Source organism: Lontra canadensis, unplaced genomic scaffold, assembly GCF_010015895.1.
Source record: "Lontra canadensis isolate GAN:19392208 unplaced genomic scaffold, GSC_riverotter_1.0 scaffold159, whole genome shotgun sequence".
NCBI classification, from domain to species: Eukaryota; Metazoa; Chordata; class Mammalia; order Carnivora; family Mustelidae; genus Lontra; species Lontra canadensis.
Genome location: NW_022631153.1, coordinates 1,401,566 through 1,425,417, shown reverse-complemented (window position 1 = coordinate 1,425,417; position 23,852 = coordinate 1,401,566). Strand labels below are relative to the sequence as shown.

Below are 23,852 nucleotides of genomic sequence, written 5' to 3'. Positions count from 1 at the left end.
GCATTCAAACATCTCCAGCTGCTTAGTGTGACTGGAAGGAAGGTGGCAGGGTTAAGTGGTGGGAAAAGAGGCCAGACTGTCAATAGTTTATTAAGTGATGCCAGGATTTTCCCTCCCGAAAGTAATAGGTAGCCTTTAATAGATTTTAGATAGGGGAATAATCAGCTATTTCTCTAGAAAGATCAGTCGGGTAGCATTATCAGAGATGGTTTGGAAGCGGGGGAAAATGGAATCAGGCAAGTGAACTATGAACCTGTTGAAGTGATTGGAGCAGGCAGGAGAAATAGTGACTGAGACGGAAAGCCTCTGTAAAGACCCATCCTACACGGACTTCTCTGATTACATTAGTTTCCAACGTCAACCTCCCACCCCACCTCCACCCAAATTCCTACAGCACTTGTGAAATCTGTGGCCCAAATTTATGCACTTAATTATATTTTCTTTTACTCCCTACTTGCTTCTTATACGTTACTCAAGTCTTTAGATAATACGACAGGCGTTTATGGAACTGGAAGGGCTTGTACATCGTCCGAGGTCCGATAATGCACTCAGTCGCGCAGGGTAGTAAGGCCCAGCTCACAGCTACTAGAACCGGAGGGCTGATTGAGTCATATCACCTTCTTGCTGATCAAACTGTCGCCCTTCTCCTGAGACCGAGCGGGAGGATACCTCAAAAATGGCTCCATTAAAAAAAAAGAAGAAAAAGGTTCCATAGCTATTAGGCCCTCTGCGTCCACCAGAGGGCGCGTCTCCGCAGGTTTCCTCACTGAGGGACGCTTGAACATTCGGTTCTCAAGAGCAAATGAACCCTGCTGTATTGAGGCCCTCTGCGGTTGCCGTAGCCCCAGACAGCGCACAGGAAGTAGAATTCGAGAGTCGGGTGAAAAAGGTACTAGGGACTCAGAGCGGATGGTCCTCTCCTGCAGTTGCGTGCGGTTTCAGGGAATCTGCAGTATTATTTTGGGGCCTCCCTCGCCAGTTCGTTCTCCAGTGGAGATATCTGGCCCTTAGACAGCTCTCGCGTCTTTACACAGAGTGTCCCCAGAGCTATGGCCGAATACTCGTATGTGAAGTCCACCAAACTCGTGCTCAAGGGAACCAAGGCTAAGAGGTAAGGCCAAAGTTTGTGCGGGAGACTGGCTCTTTTCTGACAGCACTCCGCCCTCGCCTCCTCTCCCCCGTGGAGAATCTCACAGAAGCCTTAGAGAGCTGTAATTCAGGCTCCCAACCTTTAGGCCTGGCCTCTGGTCCTGCATGGACCGATCCTGCGACTCGGTTCCGGGTACCTGTACAGAGCTGGAGAGACGGGCCGCGGGAGATGGGCCCTGACTGTCGCGCCTTCAAAAGGGAGGAGACAGGAGAGCGGAACCAGTAGCCCAGGAACCACAAGTTTGGGTCCCTTGATAAGGGAACCAAGACCCTCCAGACCTCCGCAGCCTTAGTCTGATGATGTAGATCATAACAATAACTTCCTTTATTAGAGATACTTATTTTCACCATTGTTTCCCTCCCCCCTAAAAAAATTCCTTGATTTTAAAATACAGTATGCAGATGTGGGTTTTGACAGGGATATGGGCTGAAATCTGGATTCCCACCAGTTGCTAGTTTTGCAATTTGTGCAAGTTCGTTAGTATCCTTGAGCTTACACTGACTCGTTCATTAGGAAAAATTGATGGTACTGTAAAAGAATTATGATGAGGATTAAATGAGATAACATGTACAGTAAGTAAGTAGAGTCAGTAATAAGAAGCTTGTAGGGGTGATTTATGATGATTAGAGTTTTAGGAAAAGGTATCTGCTCACTCATATCTCCACCTCTCTTTTCACTGGTAGATCTGCTTAGAGTTGGTTATTCATACAATTATTAAGCATTTCAGCAGGTCTCGGTGATAGTTTTCGGTACTTTTAGGTAAGATGAAGGGAAGTGTTAAGGAGCAATTCTGCCTACAGTTCTGGAATCACAAAGAACTTACCCTGAATAAATCCGAAGAACTTGTACTGTCTGAATTTACAAGAGAGAGGGGAGAGTCGTCTTCTGAAAGCTTACATTTGATGAAAATACAAACAAGTGTGCCTTCTTATAATTCTCACAACTCTCAATCATTATCAACACACACAGAGCCACTTTCTGTGTGCCAAGAACTATTCTACCTATTCTTTAATATAATTTTTTTGAACCACTCTGTTTTTTTTTATTACTGAGATATAATACATATGTCAGAAATTCACCCTATAAAGTACAATTTTGTGGGTTTTAATGTGTTGACAAAATTCAGCACTATTAAGTTGCTAAACATTTTCATCTTGGGAAGGAAATCCCATGATCATTAGCAGTCACTCTCCATTCCACTGTTTCCCTAGTCCTGGCAACTACTAATCTGATTTCCGTCTGCATCAGTTTATTCTGCATATTTCATATAAACGGAGTCATATAGTGTGCCGTCTTTGTATCTAGCTTCATCCGTGTTGTAGCGTGTATTCGTACTCTTATTTTTATGGCTGAATAATATTCTATTGTGTAGTGTAGATATAACGCATTTTGTTTTTCCATTCATCAGTTGATGGACATTTCGGTTGTTGCCACTTTTTGGTTATTATGAATAATGCTGCTTTGAATATTCTAATAAAATTTTTATGTGGACGTGTGTTTTCATTTCTGATGTTAGGACATGTGTTTTCATTTCTGGTAACTCTGTGTTTAACTTTTCGAAGAACCCAAACTATTTTATAAAGTGGCTATACCATTTTACATTTTCACCAGCAACATATGAAAGTACAGGTCTTCTCTTAATCCTCAAAACAATCTTAAGAACTTAGTTAAATTATTATCCTCCTTTTATAGGTGAGAAACTGACAGGGATTAAGTAAATTTTCCAAAAGTCACAGAGCTAAGAAATGACAATATCAAGATTAAAAAAGCAGTCTGACTTCAGAATCTGTTGTCTTAACTATAACACAATGCATACAGGATCAGAAGTGACTTCTCAATATTAGAAATAAGAAAGTATATCAGTGTACATAACTAAATCAATAATTCGTATATCTATGTACAGCTTAAAAGATTCTTCTAAGATTGCATCTTGAGACACTTAACATCAGATCAATATTTCTGAACTCATCTATATGAATTATCTCCTGCAGTAAGAAGAAAAAGAGTAAAGAGAAGAAGAGAAAAAGAGAAGAAGATGAAGAAACTCAACTTGATATCGTTGGTAGGTTTCCTATACTTTATTCTGAGAAAAGTTAACATTGGTTGAGATGCCTTTAAAAATATTTTCCTACTTAGGGATAAGTAGTTCAAAGAAACTCAAAAGAACTTGTGACCTATGCATAGTTTTCTTAAAGTTTTCAATATTATTTAAAGTTATGGATTCCTTTTATTGCCTGGCACAGTAGATGTCACTGATGCCTTTTTTTATTATCAGGACAAGGCATGGAGAGAAGAAATATAGCTCATTAGACTACCTAATATCCCACAGATCTGGTACATAATTTTAAAGGCCAGATATAGATAAATATTATTTAATTAAATATATTTCACAAATTTTCTTTGAACATGTATGCATTTTTAAAAAGATTTTATTTATCTGAGAGAGAAAGAAGAGAGCACGAGCAGGGGAAAAGGTGGAAGGAGAAGCAGACTTACATAGGGCTCAATCCCAGGACCCCACGATTATGACCTGAGCCAAAGGCAGACACTTAACTGACCGAGCCACTCAGGCATCCCTGAACATTTATGCATTTTGATTGTAGAAGCCAGTGATAAGTATGTCCCCAAAGGAACAGTAAAAATAACTCACAGTAAAAATGATTCTTTTATATATTATGAAATAAATGAAAATCTTAAAGCATCAAGGTAGCCTGGAAGTGCTGCCAGAGATAAACTGACCCAAACACATTTAACCAGCCTGCTTTCTGATCCTTTCCATATCTATACTTTAAAGCAATTTGTTCCTCTCTGAAAACATGGCCAGTCACGTTTTGAAATTTCATAAATTTTGGCTCCTTTACACTTTATATGAAATGGGATAAAGATAATATTCTAGAAAAATCTCACCTTTTTTTGAAATAGCAAATCAACAGTTCTAATATTAGTGTAAATATCTTGGATAGGTATCTAGAGATGGAATTGCTATGTCAACAAATAGGTGGATATTTAGCGATGTAAGTAATCACCAAGAATTTTCTAAGGTGGTTGTACCATTTTATACTCGCACCAAAAAGTAATACAGTTCTGTTATCAATCTTCCCTCCCAGTCTGTGGTTTGACTTTTAATTTGCTTAAATGTTATTTCTCTGAAAGCAAAAGTTAGATTTTTTTTTTCAATTATAGTAAAATTGACATACAACATAGTATTAGTTTTAGGTATACAATATAATGACTTGATATATGTGTATAGAAATTTTTATAAAACCGTATTTATTATTTTTTTTCTATTATGGCTACCACCTTGCATCTTTAATCTGAGAAACTATTGCTTAACCCCAAGGTCATGAAGAAATTCTTCCACATTTTCTGTAAGAGACTTCAGTTTTAGTTTTTATATTAGATCTGTGATCTATCTGAAATTAAATTTTGGTCTGGAGTGAATTACGGGTCAGTAATTTTCATTTTTTCATAATGATATCCACTTGTTCTAGCACCACTGTTGAATAGACTTTTCTTTCTTCATTAAACTGCCTTGATATCTCTGTAAAAAATCAATTGACTTTATATGGGTTGGTATAATTTTCGACTCTGTGTTCCGTTGATTTGTCTGTTGTTCTGATACTTTTGTGTTGATTACTGTCATTTCATAATGTTTTGAAATCAGGTGAGGTCTTCAGGGTTCATCCATGTTGTAGCATGTGTCAGAATTTCCTTCCTTTTAAGACTGAGTAATACTCCATTGTGTGTATATACTGCATTTCATTTAACCATTCATCTTTCAGTGAACACGTAGGTTACTTCACTTTTGGCCTATTGTGAATAATTCTTCTAGGAATATGGGTGTTCAGATATCTCTTCAAGACTTTGCTTTCTGTTCTTTTGGACACATACCTGGAAGTGGAATTGCTGGATCATATGGTAATTCCATTTTTAATTTTGTGAGAACTGTTTTCCATAGTCACTGTACCATTTTACATTCCCACCAGCAGTGCATAAGGGTTTCGATTTCTCCATATCCTCACCAATATTTGTTATTTCTGGTTCTGTGATAGTAGCCATCCTAGTGGGTATGAAATAGTATCTCATTATGGTTTCAGTCTGTATTTCCTCAGTGAATTGCAATATTTAGTAATTTTAATGTGCTCATTGCTCATTTGTGTATTTTCTTTGGAGAAATACCTATTCAAGTCCTTTGCCCATTTTTTGAAATGGGTTGTGTTATTGTTGAGTTTTAAGAGTTCTTTATATATTCTGGATCTTAATCCCTTAAGATATGTGATGTACAAATATTTCCTTCTATTCTGTGTTGTCTTTTTACTCTCTTGATAGTGTCCTGTGATGCACAAAAGTTTTTCTTTTTTTCTTTCTTTTTTTAGAGGGGGAGATGGATGTGGGGGAGGGGTAAAGGGAGAGGGAATCTTAAGTAGGTTCCAGGCCTAGTCCAGAGCCTGACTTGGGGCTCAATCTCACAACCCTGAGATCACTACCTAAACTGCAATCAAGAGTCAGATTCATAACTGACTGAGGCACCCAGGTGCCCCCAAAGTTATTCATTTTGATGAGTCTAATTGGTCTAATTTTTCTTTTGTTGTTTGTGCCTTTGATGTCATATCCAAGAAATGATTGCCAAATCCCATTTTGTGAGGTTTCTACCATATGTTTTCTTATAAGAGTTTTATGGTTTTAGCTCTTAAATTTAGGTCTTTGATCCATTTTGAGTTGATTTATATATATGAAACTAGGTAAAAGTCCAACTTAATGTAAGTGAAATTTTACTAATTTTTTGTTGGGTATTTAAAGCCTTTCTTGTTTAGATAAATAGGAAATCTTATGCACTGTGATAAACTCAATTTTTAAAAACTTTGTAATTTGGATGCTTTCAAACTAATACATAAGTAGATAGGAGAATATAATGAATTTTCCATGTGTCCATACCCCCAGCATTCCTTCTTTTGCCAATCTTATTTCACTTACATACTTGCTTACTCTGAGATAATATCCTATCCACAGTTTTTTTCTGGAGAATAAAATTTATTTTAGAGAGTGTGTGCATGAGTGGGAGGAGGGACAGAGGGAGAGGGAGAGAATCTCAAGCAGACTCCCTCCCGCCCTACTGCGGGGGCTCAATCCCTGAGATCATGACCCGAGCTGAAATCAAGAGTTGGTTGCTCAATGGGCTGAGCTACCCAGGGGCCCCATTTTTTTTTCTGAAGAATTTTAAAGTATAACAGAATATTATGTCATTCTACCCATATATACATAAATGTGCAGTACTGATAAAGTCAGTCTCACTCTCTTTCCTTCTGTTTTGCTCTCTTACTTTTTTTTAAGATTTTTATTTATTTATTTGACAGAGAGAGAATACAAGCAGAGGGAGTGGGAGAGGGAGAAGCAGGCTCCCTGCTCAGCAGGGCTCAGTCCTGGGACCCTCAGATCATGATCTGAGCCAAAGGCAGATCCTTAACCAACTGAGTCACCCAAGCGCCCTGCCGTCTCTTTTAATACATAAGAGTATATCACTATCAGACCTAATAAAATTATCCAGAGTTCCTAATGTCATCTAATATCTTATTAATGACTGACACATTTCTCCTTTAGCTAATGGACAATTTAGCTTCATAATCAACAGTGAAAATCTGAAAGCTTTTCGTCTAAGATCAAGAATAAGACAAGGATACCTAGTCTTACTGCTTTTACTCAACATAGTATTGGCAGCCCTAGCCAAAGCAAGTAGGCAAAAAAGAAAGGAAGAAAAGGCATCCAAATCAGAGAGGGAGAAATAAAACTGTCACTATTGGCAGATGACATGATCTTATACATAGAAAACCCTAAAGATTGCACCAAAAAACCATTAGAACTAATAAATGAATTCAATAAAGTTGCAGGATATAAAATCAACATACAAAAATCTGTTACATTTCTATACATTAATACTTCATTACCAGAAAGAGAAATAAGAAAACTAATCCTATTTACAGTTGTACCAAAGACAACAAAATACCTAAGAATAAATTTAACCAAGGATGTGATAGATCTGTACATTGAAAGTATGACATTGATAAAAGAATTTGAAGAAGACACATATAAATGGAAAGATATTCCATGTTCATGGATCAGAAGAATTAAATTGTTAAAATACTTACACTACCTCAAAGCAATCTACAGATTCAGTGCAATCTCTGTCAAATTCCAGTGGCATTTTTCACGAATAATGAACAAACAATCCTCAAATTTGTAAGGAACCGCAGAAGATCCCAGATAGCTAGCAGTCTTAAGAAAGAAGAACTAGGCTGGAGGTACCACACTTCTGATTTCAAACAATACTACAAAAAAACAAAAACAAAAACAAAAAAAAACCTAATCAAAACAGTTTGGTATTAGCATAAAAACAATACATAGATCAACAGAACAAAAAGTCCAGCAATAAACTCATGCAATAAACATAGGAGCGCATCTATCTTTTCAAATTAGTGTTTTTGTTTTCTTTGGGTAAATACCCAGTAGTGGAATTTCAGGATCATGTAGTGATTCTATTTTTAATTTTGTGAGGAAACTCCGTACTCTTTTCCACAGTGGTTGCACCAATTTGCAGTCCTACAAGGATTCCTTTTTCTCCATGTCATTTCACATCTTCAACGCTTATTATTGTCTTTTTTTGTTTTGTTTTAGCCATTACAGCAGGTGTAAGGTAGTATCTCATTGTGGTTTTAATTTGTATTTCCCTGATGATTAGTCATGTTAAGCATGTTCTATGTGTCTGTTGGCTATCTATGTCTTATTTGGAAAAATTTCTGTTCAGGTCCTCGATCAATTTTTTAATTGGATTATTTGCTTTTTTTGGTATTGAGTTGTAAAAGTTCTTTATATAGTTTGAATATTAACTCCTTATTGGATATATCATTTGTAACTAGCTTCATCCATTCTGTAGGTTGTCTTTGTTTTGTTAATGGTTTCCTTCACTGTGGAAAAGCTTTTTGTTTTGGTGTAGTCTCAGTAGTTTAATTTTGCTTTTGTTTCCCTTGCCAGAGGAGAGATATAAGAAAAACGTTTCTACGGCTGATGTCAAAGAATTAGGAGGGATATTTCCTGTGTTTTCTCAGAAATTTTATGGTTTCAGATCTCACATTTAGGTCTTTAATCTATTTTGAGTTTATTTTTGTATATGGTATAAGAAAGGGGTCCAGTTTTCCCAGCACCATTTGTTGAAGATGGTCTTTTCCCCATTCTGTATTCTTGCCTTCTTTTGTCATAAATTAATTTACCGTACAAGTGTTGGTTTATTTCTAGACACTCATTTCTGTTCCATTGATTTGTATGTCTGTATTTGTCAGTACCATAATGCTTTGTAGTATATCTTGAAATGTGGGATTGTGATACCTCCAGCTTTATCCATTTTCAGGATTGCTTTGGCTATTTGGGATCTTTTGTGGTTCCATACAAATTTTAGGATTATTCTAGTTCTGTGAAAAATGTTATTGGTATTTGGATAGAGATTGTATTGAATGTGCAGCATGAGTAGGTGGATGGGAGAAATAGGTGAAGGGGAATTGAGAGTACACTTATCTTGATGAGCACTGAGAAATGTATAGAATCGCCGAGTCATTATATTATACATATGAAACTAATATAATACCATTTGTTAATTATATTTGAATTAAAATGAATTAAAAAAGAAACCCATTTCGGGGCGCCTGGGTGGCTCAGTGGGTTAAAGCCTCTGCCTTCGGCTCAGGTCATGATCCCACGGTCCTGGGATCGAGCCCCACATCGGGCTCTCTGCTCAGCAGGGAGCCTGCTTTCTCCTCTCTCTCTCTGCCTGCCTCTCTGCCTACTTGTGATCTCTGTCTGTCAAATAAACAAATAAAAATTAAAAAAAAAAAATCTTAAAAAAAAGAAAAAGAAAAAGAAACCCATTTCTGTTCATGTATATAGAATACATAGTTTCTGCTCATATTGTTTCTAATCTAAAATCATGGTTAAGAATACTGTCCTAGACCACAAAAAAAAAAAAAGAAATCTTGCCATTTGCAACATGATGGAACTAGAGAGCATTATGTTAAGTTAGAAAAAAATAAATACCATATGATTTTCACTCATATGTGGAAGTCAGGAGACAAAACAGATAAACATAGGAAAAAAGAGAAAGAGAGAGAGAGAGAGAGACAAACCAGAAAACAGACTCTTAATTACAGAGAACAAATTGAAGGTTGCCGGAGGGGAGGTGGGCTTGGAAATGGGTTAAATGGGTGAAGGATATTGAGGACTGCACTTATTGTGATAAGCAGAGTGTTATAAGTGATGGATTACTAAATTCTGTACCTGTAACTAATATTACGCTGGATGTCAACTAACTGGAATTTCAATAAAAACTTGAAAAAAATTAAAAAAGAATACTATGTTAGAAAGTCTTTTTGGGGGTGCCTGGTGGCTCAGTGGGTTAGGCATCTGCCTTGGTTGGGCTCGGGTCATGATCCCAGGGTCTTGGGATCGAGCCTCGCATCGGGCTGTCTGCTCAGTGGGGAGCCTGCTTCCCCCCTCTCTCTGCCTCCTGCTCTGCCGACTTGTGATCTCTCTCTCTGTCAAATAAATAAAATCTTTAAAAAAAAAAAAAAGTCTTTTTGGAGGGATATGTAAGGGACAGGTTATAATAGTCATTGCCTCTAGAAAGCAGTCATGGATGGCTGGGGAGGAAATCAAAGAGACTGTTCTCCATCATTTTGTGCCTTCACATGTACTGCTTTTTTATATTTTGAAAAGAATGTAATCTTAATTTTGGGTGGTGGTCACCTATATCCATACATACTGACATGCAAATGAATGTATGTAAAATGGATGAAATCTGTATAAGGTTCATAGTTTGTATAAAGGATAATTTCCTGGTTTGGACAGTGTACTATAATTATATAAGATATTACCACAGGGAGAAGTGAATAAAGGACAGATGAGATCTCTCTGTATTATTTCTTATAACTGCAAAATAAAAAGTTTTAAAAAATAAGTTATAACAACAAGAACAACAAATAAGAACCTTGTGTCAAATCTAAAATTAAATTTAAAATATTGATTTTATTTTTTAGGAATCTGGTGGACAGTAACAAATTTTGGTGAAATATCAGGAACCATAGCAATTGAAATGGATAAAGGAACCTACATACATGCACTTGACAACGGACTTTTTACACTGGGAGCTCCACATAAAGAAGGTTTGTGTCTAGTAGAAACAGTGGAAGGGAAAAGACCACTTAAAGTATGTATTTTAGGGATGCCTGGGTAGCTCAGTCAGTTAAGCGTCCGTCTTTAATTCAGGTCAGGATCCCAGGCTCCTGGGATCGAGTCCTGTATAGGGCTCCTTGCTCAGCAGAGAGCCTGCTTCTCCCTCTGCCTGCTGCTCCCTCTGCTTGTGCTCTCTCTCTGTCTCTCTCAAATAAAATTTTATAAAAAACATTTTTAAAAAGCGTATATTTTATGACAGTTATTCACTTAGGCCAAATTCTAACATCTCAAGTATAGTACAAGGAATAAATCCATTGCATTTGACTCTTCCCCTTTTTTCCTTCCTTAATATTTACCAATTATTGGCAAATCCCTCTTTCCATTATAAGCCTGTGAAAACATTCTTTATGGTTCCAGAAAAGTATCAATTGAAATCAAAAGCAACATAAATAATTGAATTGAAAGGGAAACATAGTTGAGTCAAAGATTTGATATCTTTATTCTTTAGACCTTTTGCCAAAACTAACCTGGAACATTATTAACAGTTTGAAGTTTTGTTATCCCTTCTGGTCCACCAGAATAAGCACTAATGAGACATGAAGTAATCAGAAGATTAAAAGCAGTATCTTTAAGTATGAATGACCATCCCTTGAATAAGTTACAGCATTTAGTTTTTTAAATATTAAATGCTGGGGTGCCTGGATGGCTCAGTCGTTAAGCGTCTGCCTTCAGCTCTGGTCATGATCCCAGGGTCCTCGGATCGAGCCCTGCATTGGGCTCCCTGCTCGGCGGGAAGCCTGCTTCTCCCTCTCCCACTCCCCCTGCTTGTATTCCCTCTATCACTGTCTCTCTCTCTGTCAAATAAATAAACAAAATCTTTTAAAAATAAATAAATATTAAATGCTTGTTTATATACCGAGGGCATTTTAAAACACAAAAAGAAAATATAACTGATTAAGCATCATGCTGACTTACCTATTAAGTATGTAAAACTAACACTGTAGTTATAAGAAGATAAAGTAGAACTTGATACTCTAATCTGAATAGTGTATTATGATTATATCAAAATATTATAGTATTCTTATATTTAATTTTAAAAGAAAACCTTTTTTTTTTTAAAGATTTTTTTTTTTATTTATTTAACAGAGAGATACACAGAGAAGGAACACAAGCAGGGGGAATGGGAGAGGGAGAAGCAGACTTCTCACCAAGCAGGGAGCCCAATGTGGGATTCAATCCCAGGACCCTGGGATCATGGCCTGAGCCGAAGGCAGACGCTTAATGACTGAGCCACCCAGGTTCCCCAAAAGAAAACTTTTTTTAAAGCTGAAGATTATTTTTATGTGTATATTGGTAACAAATAATTTTAAAGTATTTTTTTCCTCTATAGTTGATGAAGGCCCAAGTCCTCCAGAGCAGTTTACAGCTGTCAAATTGTCTGATTCCAGGTAAGTAAGTTGAACTATAATTAATCACCTTTTATTTTTTTAATTTAATTTTATTTACTGAAAAATTTCTATATATAGCTAATTAAGTAAGCTAACTTAAGTTCACAGACCAATTTTGATGTAAAAAGCAAAACAATCTTTTTGAAAGTATATTTTGTGACATTTTAAAAATACGACATTTATATATGCTATATTTAGGTATTATTAAATTTCATTTGTAACAACTGTGTCTTTGAAAGAGAATGAAAGCGGGGCACCTTGGTGGCTCAGTTGGTTGAACCTTCAGCTCAGGTCATAATCCTGGAGTCCTGGCATCAAGTCCTGGCTTCTCCCTCTGACCCTCCCCTTCTCATGCTGTCTCTCTCTCTCTCTCTCTCAAATAAGTAAAATCTTAAAAGAAAAGAGAGAGAGAATGAAAGCTCCAAATAAAAACATACCCTATGATTCCTACCAATATATAATACTAGACTAGAAAAAAATGAGTATTAATAATGTCACAGACCAAATAAGATATAGATTAGAAAGCTCATGCAAAGAAAATAGACATAAGACAAAACCGGGTTTGATGTTACTATGATACATAAACTCACTTGTCAGAAGTCAAGAGATAAAAAGAATAAAGGAATATTATTAAAATTATTAAAATCAGTAAAGAATGTTACGTAGTCATGAAGACCAAAAGAATATTCTGTTTTTACAATCATTTTATAAGCTGACCTTTTTTATTCTCACAGTGCCAAAGTATAGAATGATACTTTGGGTAGTGCATACAGAAATTGAATTTCAGTATGCTAATAATTGGCTGCATCAACATGATAATGATTTGTATTATATGATCATTAACCTGTAGATGAATATAAAATCAATCGCTTGGCATCACAAGGGATTGGGTAAGCTAAAACTTAAGAATCATATTTTTTTCTTTAAAAAACATCACATGAAGATTATCATTCCTATACTCTGAGTGGCCAATAAGTACAGTGAAAGACTTTTTTATTTATTTAATATTTTATTTATTTATTTATTTATTTACTTTGGAGAGAGCAAGTGAGCACTGGGCGGGGGTAGGGAGAGGGAGAAGCAGACTCCCTGCTGAGTGGGGAGCACAGAGCCCACTATGGGGCTTGTGGGGCTCTATCCCAGGACCACAAGATCACTTGAAGTCAGTGTCTGAAGTCAGACACTGAACTGACTGAGCTACCCAGGTGCCTGAGAGACTTAAAGAATAAAAGCAGAAGAAAATCAATAAACTCAAACTTCTTTACAGTTGAAAACAAAAGATATAAAATAGGCAAATGTGGAAAATATTTGCAACAGCATTAACAGCAATGATTTTTTATTCTTTGTATGTACATACAGGATTCATAACTCTAAGGAAAACAGTAAAATACCAATAGAAAAAATGGACAAAAAGATAAAACCTAAAAAGGAAAGGAAGTGCAAATGTCACTTTACGATGGTTAGAAGATAAATTAAATAGGATACTATTTTTCCTGTATCTGATATTCTAATTTTTTCTTAAAAAAGGTATAATGTTAATAGATCCATGATGAAATGATAACTCTCCTGATTTGAGGTGAGAATGTTAAGTTGATACAGAGGAAAGCAGTTTGATACCATGTAATAGGAGCTTTATAAGTACAATATAAAATTATATAAATAGAACTACACTGTCCGATATGGTAGTCACTAGCCACACATCACGTGGCTTTTGAAAATTTGGACTGTGGCTAGCCTGGATTTTTATACACACACATTATTTTTATGTTCCATATTTAATTTTCTTGCTCTCAGTTTTTAACATTTCCTTTTTGTTAATCTAAAGAATTGCCCTGAAATCTGGCTATGGAAAATACCTAGGTATTAATTCAGATGGACTTGTTGTGGGGCGTTCAGATGCAATTGGACCAAGAGAACAATGGGAACCAGTCTTTCAAGATGTAAGTGCTATTATTGTTCATAAAAGCTTCTTGTCAATGTAAGATAGTCTTTAATATTCAGTGAGAATATATAGTCTAAAAAAAAAACCAGAAGTACAGTGCAATAATATAACCCACTAAATTGAAGAAAACCAATATGAACTTATAACCTTAAAAAGGTCTTGAAAATCAGTGCAACACAGCAAAAGAAATAATCAAACAAAGTGAAAAGACAAACTATAGGATGAGAAAAAATATTTGCAAACCATTTTTCTGATAAGGGGTTAATATCCAAAATATATAAAGAGCTGATACAACTCAATAGCAAAGAAACAAATAACCCAATTAAAAAATGGGCAAAGACCTTTTTCCCAGAAAAGATATATATGAAAGGCCAACAGGTACATGAAAAGATGCTCAACATCACTAGTCATTAGAGAAATGCAAATCAGAAGCACAGTAAGGTATCACTTCATACCTGTTACAATGGCCCTCTTCAAAAAGATGAGATAAATGCTAGAAGGATGTGGAGAAAAGGGAACCTTCATGCACTGCTGGTGGGAATGCAAACTGATGCAGCCACTGTGGAAAATAGTATGGAGGTTCCTCAAAAAATTAAAAATAGAATTATTGTAAGATCCAACAATCCCACTTGTGAAAATACATCCAAAAGAAACCAAAAAAACTAACTTAAAACAATACTTGCACCCCCATGTTCATACTGGCATTACTTTTAAGAGTAACTATGGAAATAATCTAAATGTCCACTGATAGATAAATGGATAAAGAAGTTGTGTTATATATATATATGCAATGGAATATTGTTCTGCCATAAAAGATGAGTAAATCTTGCTATTTACAACAACAAATGGACCTTGCTAAGTAAAATAAATCAGAGAAAGACAACTGTATGATCTCACTTATATATGGATCTTAAAAACAAAACAAAACAAAACTCAGAAAAAGACATCAGACTTGTGGTTGGTTACCAGAGTAGCAGGTGTTGGGATTAGGAATTAGAGGAAGAAGGTGGTCAAAAGGTACAAACTTCCAGTTACAGGATTAATATAAGTGCCATGGATATAACGTATAACATGATTACTTCAGCTAACTCTGCTGTATGATATACAGGAAAGTTGTTAAGAGACTAAATCCTGAGTTCTCATCACAAGGAAAAAAATCGTTTTCCTTTTATGCTTTCTTTTTATTATTAACTGCATGAGATGATGGATGTTAACCAAAACTTATTAAGATAATTATTTCACAGTAAGTGTTAAGCCAAATCATTATGCTATACACCTTAAATTTATGCAGTGATTATGTCAATTATATCTCAGTAAAACTGGGGGAGGAAATAGTGCAAAAAATTAGCAGTAGTACCTCTGCCCACCATCATTTCTGTCCAAAACTCTCTGACATTGATTCTTAAAGTTCTGAGCAGTAAATTCAAAAGCACCAAAAGCTAGCTCTTATAAATTTTTATATTTTCTAATTATGAAGAAAATCTTACTTAAAACACTATTATTTGAGTAAATTACTATGCATTATATAATTTTTTATTATCTTTAAAAGCTGATTATTTTTCAAACAGAACTAATTCAGTTATATCCTCAATTGATCTTTAAGGCTGAAGGAAACAATGCTATTTCATCTAGTTAGAATTTAGTCCTACTAATAGTATATACTAAAAATATTTATTGGGTTATTTTTGAGTAGTAAGATTATAGGTGATTTTGGTTTTCTTTTCTGTATTTTTTTTTTTTTCTGTATTTTCTCCAAATTCTCTTTACTGATTACTTTTACAGTTGGGGCTAAGGGGCAGAATTCATTTCATTCTCAAGACTTAAGAATTCTTTTACAGGGGCGCCTGAGTGGCTCAGTGAGTTAAAGCCTCTGCCTTTGGCTCAGGTCATGATCCCAGGGTCCTGGGATCGAGCCTCACATCAGGCTCTCTGCTCGGCGGGGAGCCTGCTTCCTCCTCTCTCTCTGCCTGCCTCTCTGCCTACTTGTGATCTCTGTCTGTCAAATAAATAAATAAAATCTTTACAAAAAAAAAAAATTCTTTTGCAGTAGTCTTGTAACTTTTTTGCTATTTTTTATATAGGGGAAAATGGCTTTATTGGCCTCAAATAGCTGCTTTATTAGATGCAATGAAGCAGGTGATATAGAAGCAAAGAGTAAAACAGCAGGAGAAGAAGAAATGATAAAGGTAATTGTGATCTATTTTGTTCTTTTTTATAAATTGCTTTCTTCTTAATTTTTCTATGACTAATACATGTCACATATATGATGTGACCATATCTCTTAATAATGTTCAGTAGTCATTTGCTATTACTTTAAAGATGTAATGCATAGTTTTTTATACTATGCTCCTAATAAGCTTTATTATAAAAAGCTTAATTATAAATCCTATAACCGATGGCTTATATGTACCATGTGTGAGAGAAATTATTATATCTTACCTCCATGTATTAGTACCTTTTTCTGAGTAGTTCCACATGCTTTTTAGTACTCTATTTTTTTTTGCTTGCTTGCATTTTAAAATTTAATAGATATGTTCACATGGTTCAAAATTTTAAAAATATAAGCATATAAAGACATGACTCCCATTCTTCTCTAGCCTACCAGTTCTTAATAAAAATATATGTTTATAATTTTCTACTTTTTTACAATAAAGTTAGGCTCCTGCATATACTCCTTTAGACCTTTATTTTCTTTTTTTCCTTAATGTTTTTATCTTGGAGATTTTCCCTTATCAATTACTATGCAGAAAATTTTCTCTTTTTAATAGCTATATAATATTCCATTTTAGGGATATGCCTTAATTTATTTAGTCAGTTCCTCATAAATGCTGATTTAGGTTACTTCCAGTCTTTTGCTCTTAGAACCAGTGCTGTAACACAAAACTTTGGATATGCATCATTCTGTAGGTGTACAGGTATATCTGAGGAAAAAGTCCCCAAAACAGAAATACAAGGTAATTATGTAATTATAATCACATTAAAAAAACCACACACACAAACCAAAACAGAAGCCAGTAGCTGCAGGTACTCTGCTGAATGTGACTCCTGCACTCTTCTTGAATCTTTTTTAATTCCTGTGAGTTACCTGTTATCTTAACTTTACTGATGAGGAGAGAGACTTTGAGCCTCCTTATATCCTCACCTGCTATAGTCATCATGAAACTCACACAGCTAGATCGGATAGAGACAGGATGTGTACCCAGGCCCAGCTGACTGGAAACTACTCTGACACTCCATACCATACTTCTTGTCATTAGAAAAGATCAGGTCATTAGAAAAATGCTGGTGGATTTCTCACTTATCTAAAAGTATGATTTTTGAAGACAATGCAAATAAAGTGCAGCATTTTGTACTTTTATGGGGGGGGGGACTATGGTGTATTTAATTATAACTGTTTTCATATGATGTATCTGTCACATTTCCCAAGGGTCTGTTTGGTTAGTCAAGTACCTGGAAGCTCTGAGCAGTGATAATCCAGAACTCCTTCTACCTTGCATTTTACTTCATAGGCTCTGCTAATCTGGATCAGCCATGCACCTTTATAGACTATCAAGACACATTACCTCCTGCCAAAAGTAGTATTGTCACAGACCCTGGACGGTAGTAATTTCCCCAGGTCTGCTAGGACTCTGCTACCCAAACTTGTCACACAGGTAGCACTAGGACATACTTCATTGGTCAGCACTTTCTAAGAAGCCTTGGAGTTGGACTCTGAGCCACAAAGATGACTTTGGAGATGTAAATCCTTGGAGATGTAAATTCTGTCCTCTGTGTTGCAAATTGCCAGTTCCTGAAGCCTGAATTATGTCCACTTCCTGTCAGACTCAGTAGATCATACTTGCTATATCAGTTTATGGCATTGATAGTAATTATCTGTCACAACTTAGGAGGATATAAGGAAGAATTAAAAGGAGTGGATTCCAATTAAGTGAAAGTAGTCTGTGTCATGTTAAAAGTTTAAATGGATTTGGGAATAGCTATGCAAATTAAAATAGCTATCTTAAACTTTCAGTGTTATAAAAAATAAAAAATATGATAATTGGAATATTTACTTTGAGGCCAAACTAATTAAATTATTGCCTAATTGGTCAGCAGGACCTGATCTATAAAATGTTTTTCAAATAATTTTATTTTTTATATCTGATGCAAAGGCTCTAGAGAAACATAACCGATTATTTATATAAATTATACATATATAAATAAAAACATATCTAGAACCTGTCTTTTTCTGAATTTGATTGCTAAGTTGTTTTCTTCATTTGCATAAGAAATCACCTACAGGGTTCTTAGGAAATAAGTAAAGTGGGGAAGAGGGGAGATAGATGTATAATCTGTTCAGTTCTCATCTCTATTGTCCAGATTAGATCTAAGTAAAGTGGGGAAGAGGGGAGATAGATGTATAATCTGTTCGGTTCTCATCTCTATTGTCCAGATTAGATCCTGTGCTGAAAGAGAAACTAAGAAAAAAGATGATATTCCAGAAGAAGACAAAGGAAATGTTAAACAGTGTGAAATCAATTACGTGTATGTATTCTTTTCCTTTTAGACCCTACAGATTTGGCAACAAAGTACTCCTCGAGACCCGTAAAATAAAATACCCGAAGGACAAGAGGCAGCATAAAATAGACTCTAGGACAAAGAACAAAGCTGAATGCTTTTCTTTTCACAGAGCTTCACTTTTCCTAATTACCCTGCTGACTTTCAAAGCTAAAGTCACTTGGGTTAGTCTTTTCTCCTTATTCATTAATAGAATGACTATAGCTTAATCAGTACATAATGCCAACCAAATGTTGTCCCATAGGCAGGATTCAGGGACTCCAGCTAACATGCCTTAGTGGAACTGGGGCTTTGTAGTTTGCTGCCCAAACAACTGCCCTCTTCATGGAAGTACACCAAGGTCATCTTTGCAGTTGAAAAGTTGTTGTTGTAAAAAAAAAGTTGTTTTTTTTAAATAAATGAAAAACTTTAGAAATATTTGTAAATTCATGAGTAAACATGTATAATCAAAGTTTGAGATGATTTTCAAGAAAGGCATTTTCTTAACAGAAAGAAATTTCAGAGCTTCCAAGACCACAAACTTAAAATAAGTAAAGAAGATAGTAAAATTCTCAAAAAGGCCCGGAAAGATGGATTTTTGCATGAAACACTTCTGGACAGGTAGGTATATTTTTACTTTTTTATAACTATTTTCAGGATCCAATAGAAATGGCATATATATAATCAGTGTTCTTTTTCAAATACTACCGTTCTTAAATTTTTGTCTCCTAATTTATGAACATAGTAATATTACCTAAAAAGGACATCATAAGTCTAGGAAAAGATCACCCAACAAACAATATCTAGTAGTAGCCAAATTCCAAAAACTTATATATTTTGTTATAAGACATTCAGATTTGACTAAAACCCCTTCACAAATTTATTTAACATCATCTTTTTATAACTATTAGAAGGGCTAGAAAGAAGCATTTTAATTAATTTATTTATTTTTTAAAGATTTTATTTATTTATTTGACAGAGAGATCACAAGCAGGCAGAGAGAGAGGAGGAAGCAGGCTCCCTGCTGAGCAGAGAGCCCAGTGCGGGGCTCGATCCCAGGACTCTGAGATCATGACCTGAGCCGAAGGCAGCGGCTTAACCCATTGAGCCACTCAGGCGCCCCGAAGTATTTTAATTTAAAAACTCAGTGGGTTCTAGTAGAATAGTACAGGTTCCTAAAAATGAGATAAAAACAGATCAGTTTAAAAATTACTAAGTATAAAATAAAATAAAATTGAAGCATTTTCATTAAGTTGAATCTAGCAGTGTACAGGATATTTATCATAGCACATTGTTAATATTTATCTAATACTATTCTTACTTAGGTAAGTAATGTCTTAGATCTATAACAAAAAAGTGGGTAGAGAGGTTTAGCTGTAAGTTTATAACCATAAATAAGTGCCAGATTGAAAAAGAATTTGGTAATCTGCCACTCCTTCAAGTCCTATGTTGCAAAAGTAGTCCTAAAACATTTCTTCACACTACTGATAAAGATAATGCTTCATCATATTTCTTCTTAACTAGTTGATGGACTTGTTACCAGAAGTTAGTAAGTGATACAAGAATTTTCCCTGCTGAACAAAGCATGTATTTAGTTTTAAGAAATCAAGAATAGGATGTAAAAAAAAAAAAAAAAATCAGGATATGGACACAAAAGAAATAAGTTGTATGTCTTACTAACTTTTATCACTCATGAAAATAGAACATTGCCACCCTGTTAAATAGAAGTTTAGGGCATGCTTAAATTCAGAGGCAATTAAAATTGCTATTGTGGATTGAAAAAGCTCTTAGGCAACATTTCTTAAAGATTATGAAAGACTTTCATAAGAGTAGAATGTATTTAGCATGAAACAGTATTGAAAAGTTAATTTTAATTAAAATATTTTAAAATAAGTAGTATGGCAATAATCAAAATTGAAAACACAATTTCTGAGTGTGCGTATGTATTTAGTAGTTGACTACATATGGCATGTGTTACATAATTTTTATTATTTGTCTTTGTTTAAACAGGAGAGCCAAATTGAAAGCTGATAGATACTGCAAATGACCAGAATTGTGTTTCTTTCTTCTCCTATTTGTTTTTTTTCTGAATAAAATAATCAGTGGAAGTGTTTTTATAGAGCTCTTGGGCTGTTCGGGAATTACTGCTGAACTAGAGCTAGTTTAAACAAGATTAATCAAGTTTAATCGAGAGTCCCCAAGGGTTTACTTTTTAGTTAACTGTAGTGTTTCACATGGAATTGAAACAGAGTACACACTGAACATGCCATAGAATCTTTTCTCTTTTCTAGGTTTTCTGTCATAAAGCAAGAGATGATACTCTGTGAACCCTGTGTGTCTTGTGCAGCTTATGGAATCTCTTATTGCTTTACATTCTTACTTTATATTACTTTATACCACTGATGCTTAATTAGGACCTTTAAAAGGAAGTTAGAAGCTCCCAATCCAGTCAACAAGGCTTTGATTCTGCCTCCTAAATCCAAATCACACAAGCCAAACAGATATCAAACAAAGTGGGTGGGAAGAGAGAAAGAAATCAGGTATTAGGCAGTAGGATGGGAATAAGAAACATTACAAGAGAAGTAGGCTCTGAACGGAGAATAAGAAGAAAATTGGGAAAATTCCCTACGTAGAGACTGGATTGGATGAGAATGGAGCTATTAAAGAGGTTCAGATACTATACATCGCTGAGGTCTGCTATGCTGAGACACTTTTATTCCTAGCCTGTGTCTCTCTGAATTCCTGAACACAGTATTCCAGATGTCACCTGACCCTGTGAGTGTTCCAGAATGCAGGTTGTGTATCAGATGCCTGGGCTCCACCCCTGGGAATTCTGCTTCAGAAGGACTGAGTCTGGCTGATGCATCTCTATGTTTTTATGATTCCCCGTGGATGATGCACAGCCAGGATTGAGACCTGGCCTAAGTGCCAGACCTGTCTAGTTCTCAGCCATTGTATTCCTTTGGTCACTAGCTCTGGAGTTAGATAGCCACTCTCCAGCAAGTAAGGTAAGCTTACCAGTAGCAACCTTATAAAGGAGCTCTTGCTGTAAATCTAGTCCTAAATCGTCATTCCAGTTCAGTAGCTGGTTATCCACCCCCCCCATCTTGTGTTCTTCTTCCTCTGATCCTTAGGCTAGGAACATGCTTACTACTTAGACAGCTGAAAGCAGTGGTTCTCAACCGGGGCCCAGTGTGGCTCTAAGGGGTTGTCACAGCTGAGAGAAGAGGTGCTACTGGCATTTAGGGTTACAGACTGGGAATGCTGCTTAACATCCCACAAGGCACAGGACAGTACCCCCCCATAAGAAAAAATTTTCCAGCCCAAGATAGTAACTGCCAAGTTTCTGACACCTGCCCTTGGACTTAGTCTGTTTCTTGCTTTTGTCAGCTCCCAGCCCCTAAAAATAAATAGTAGTTCAAATTTATATATGTAAGAATCACCTGAGGTACCTGTAGATTTTCAAGAATCATCCATAAGATGCCAGCTTAGCAAGTCTAGGATTGTGTCCTAGAATTGACATTTTAACTAGCACTCCATGTAATTCTGAAGCAAATGATCTGAAATACACTTTAAGAAACACTGCCCTCAAGAGATTGAAGTCTTGCCTCCAACACTAGCTCGGTACCTGAGACCATCTGCCAGCTGACTGATTTCCCTGGAACAAGCATTCATTCTATCTGCCTCAATTTCAGAACATAGTGTATTCCTGGATTCCCTGTCACCATGCTCACCCTCAAGCTCCCCCAGGTCTTGTCCTTTTCAGAGAGCAAAACTAATTTCAGGTCCTAATACCTGGGAAGATAGATTAAAAATATGCACTGCCTGCCCTCTGGAGTTTATGCGCTACTGAAGGAGGAGAGCAAGAAAAAATCACAGGTAATAGATAAGTGTTCTTCCCAATTTCTATGATTACACTTGACTCCAACCCTCATTACAGCACTGAGGGTAATCTGGCAGAGTGACAGGAGTCAAGAATAATATATCTAAATATTGTCGTCTGGTCCACATTTTTCTTCTTGTGCAAAAGGATGTCGTGAAACTTGTTCAAAGCACTGTCAAAGTCAAGATGGATTCTGGTCAAGCATTCCCCTGATTTACCAGTCCAGTAGCCATGTCAGAAAGGCTTTATATATGATAAAAAACAATAACCAAAGAAAAAGCTCCCCTACACCTATATTTTTTTGACTGCTCACATTTCAGATCATTTCAGTTGTTCTTTTCTTCAAGTTTACTGACTCACTTTTTTTTATCGTCTCCAAATTGCTGTTACACACATCTAGTGATTTTTAAATCTCAAGACATTATTTTTCATTTCTAGAATCTATTTGATCCTATTGTTGTTAATAGATTCTATTTCTGCTGAAATTTCCTATCCATTTACTGCTTTTCTATACATTTATTTCTTTGTTTTTGGGTAGAGTTACAATAGCTTCTTAAAAATTCTTGTCTACTGATTCCAACATCTGGATCATCTTAGAGTCCGTCTCCACTGATGGTTGAGTATGTTTCTTCATATATCTGATGAGATTATATCGTAGACATTGTGAATAAAACATTGTAGAAACTGCATTCTATGTTGTTGTTCTGAAGAGTGATTTTTTTATGTTTAGTAGGCAGTTAACTTGGTTGATCTGAAGCTCCAAATTCTGTCTCCCTTATGGTGGGCAACAGCTGAAATATCTGTTCAGTTCTTTTTGTTTTAGCTGGGCTTCTTGAAGTCAGTCCCAAGGATGTGGAGTTCAGAGATCAGTAAGAGATTTGGGCAATGTGGCTAATATCTTCTGTGGCTCTCTCCTCTTCAGGATTTCTTTCTCACTTTCCAGACTTTGGTCACTCTGAACTCTGTACTCTGATTCTTCAACTAGTAATGACTTAAGCTTTCTATATAATTATTCTTAGTGGCACTGGGTCTGCCTTAAGTTGAAAAGATGTTAAAAATATGTTTCCCCTCTTACTAGTTCTTCTCGATGTTAAAAATATGTTTCCCCTCTTACTAGTTCTTCTCGAGTTTCTGCATGTTTTTGGTCATTCTCCATTGCCTTTAGATAATTTTTAATATTTTATCCAAAGTTTAATTTTGTGTGTGCGAGAGGGCTGGTCTAGCACAAGCTACTCCATCAACCATGATCTGCTCAAACTCTCATTAGTTTCTTGCCCTCTCCTCTCCCAGTTAAGGACCTGCTTGGGCTTTCTTGGGTATAGACACAAAACTCTAACATTCTCTAGAAAGAAGTTGATCATTAAAATAAATGAATATATTTATACCTCTTAAGATAGGCCTGAATTCCGAAAATGAACTCATCATACCTGATGGCCCAATACTATCCAAATACCATGCAATTCCTGGGTCACTCCCAGTCTAGATGTCAATCAGTCATGGCTTCCAACTTACTGTTCTAGCAGGAATTATATTTTTTCAGTTATTCTAAGCTCTTAAGACACAGAAGGACATATTAAAACATTCTACCACATTTCATTAACCAAATTAGTAAGACAGGATAGCTTTTATACTGTGACTTTCTCTTCATGATACTTTTTTAAATGGCATTATAATATTAGC

General features: G+C 35.7%; 1 protein-coding gene across 1 annotated transcript; it reads left to right on the top strand.

Moving 5' to 3' along the window:
- Nucleotides 1-929: 929 nt before the first annotated feature.
- On the top strand, nucleotides 930-22,859 carry FRG1 (FSHD region gene 1). The gene is made up of 9 exons (XM_032844900.1): nucleotides 930-1,111; nucleotides 3,142-3,212; nucleotides 10,228-10,353; nucleotides 11,754-11,811; nucleotides 13,637-13,751; nucleotides 15,835-15,939; nucleotides 18,186-18,277; nucleotides 18,800-18,910; nucleotides 20,581-22,859. The coding sequence occupies exons 1-9, from the start codon at nucleotides 1,050-1,052 to the stop codon at nucleotides 20,690-20,692; spliced, it is 852 nt and encodes a 283-aa protein (XP_032700791.1). The 5' UTR covers nucleotides 930-1,049; the 3' UTR covers nucleotides 20,693-22,859.
- Nucleotides 22,860-23,852: the final 993 nt, after the last annotated feature.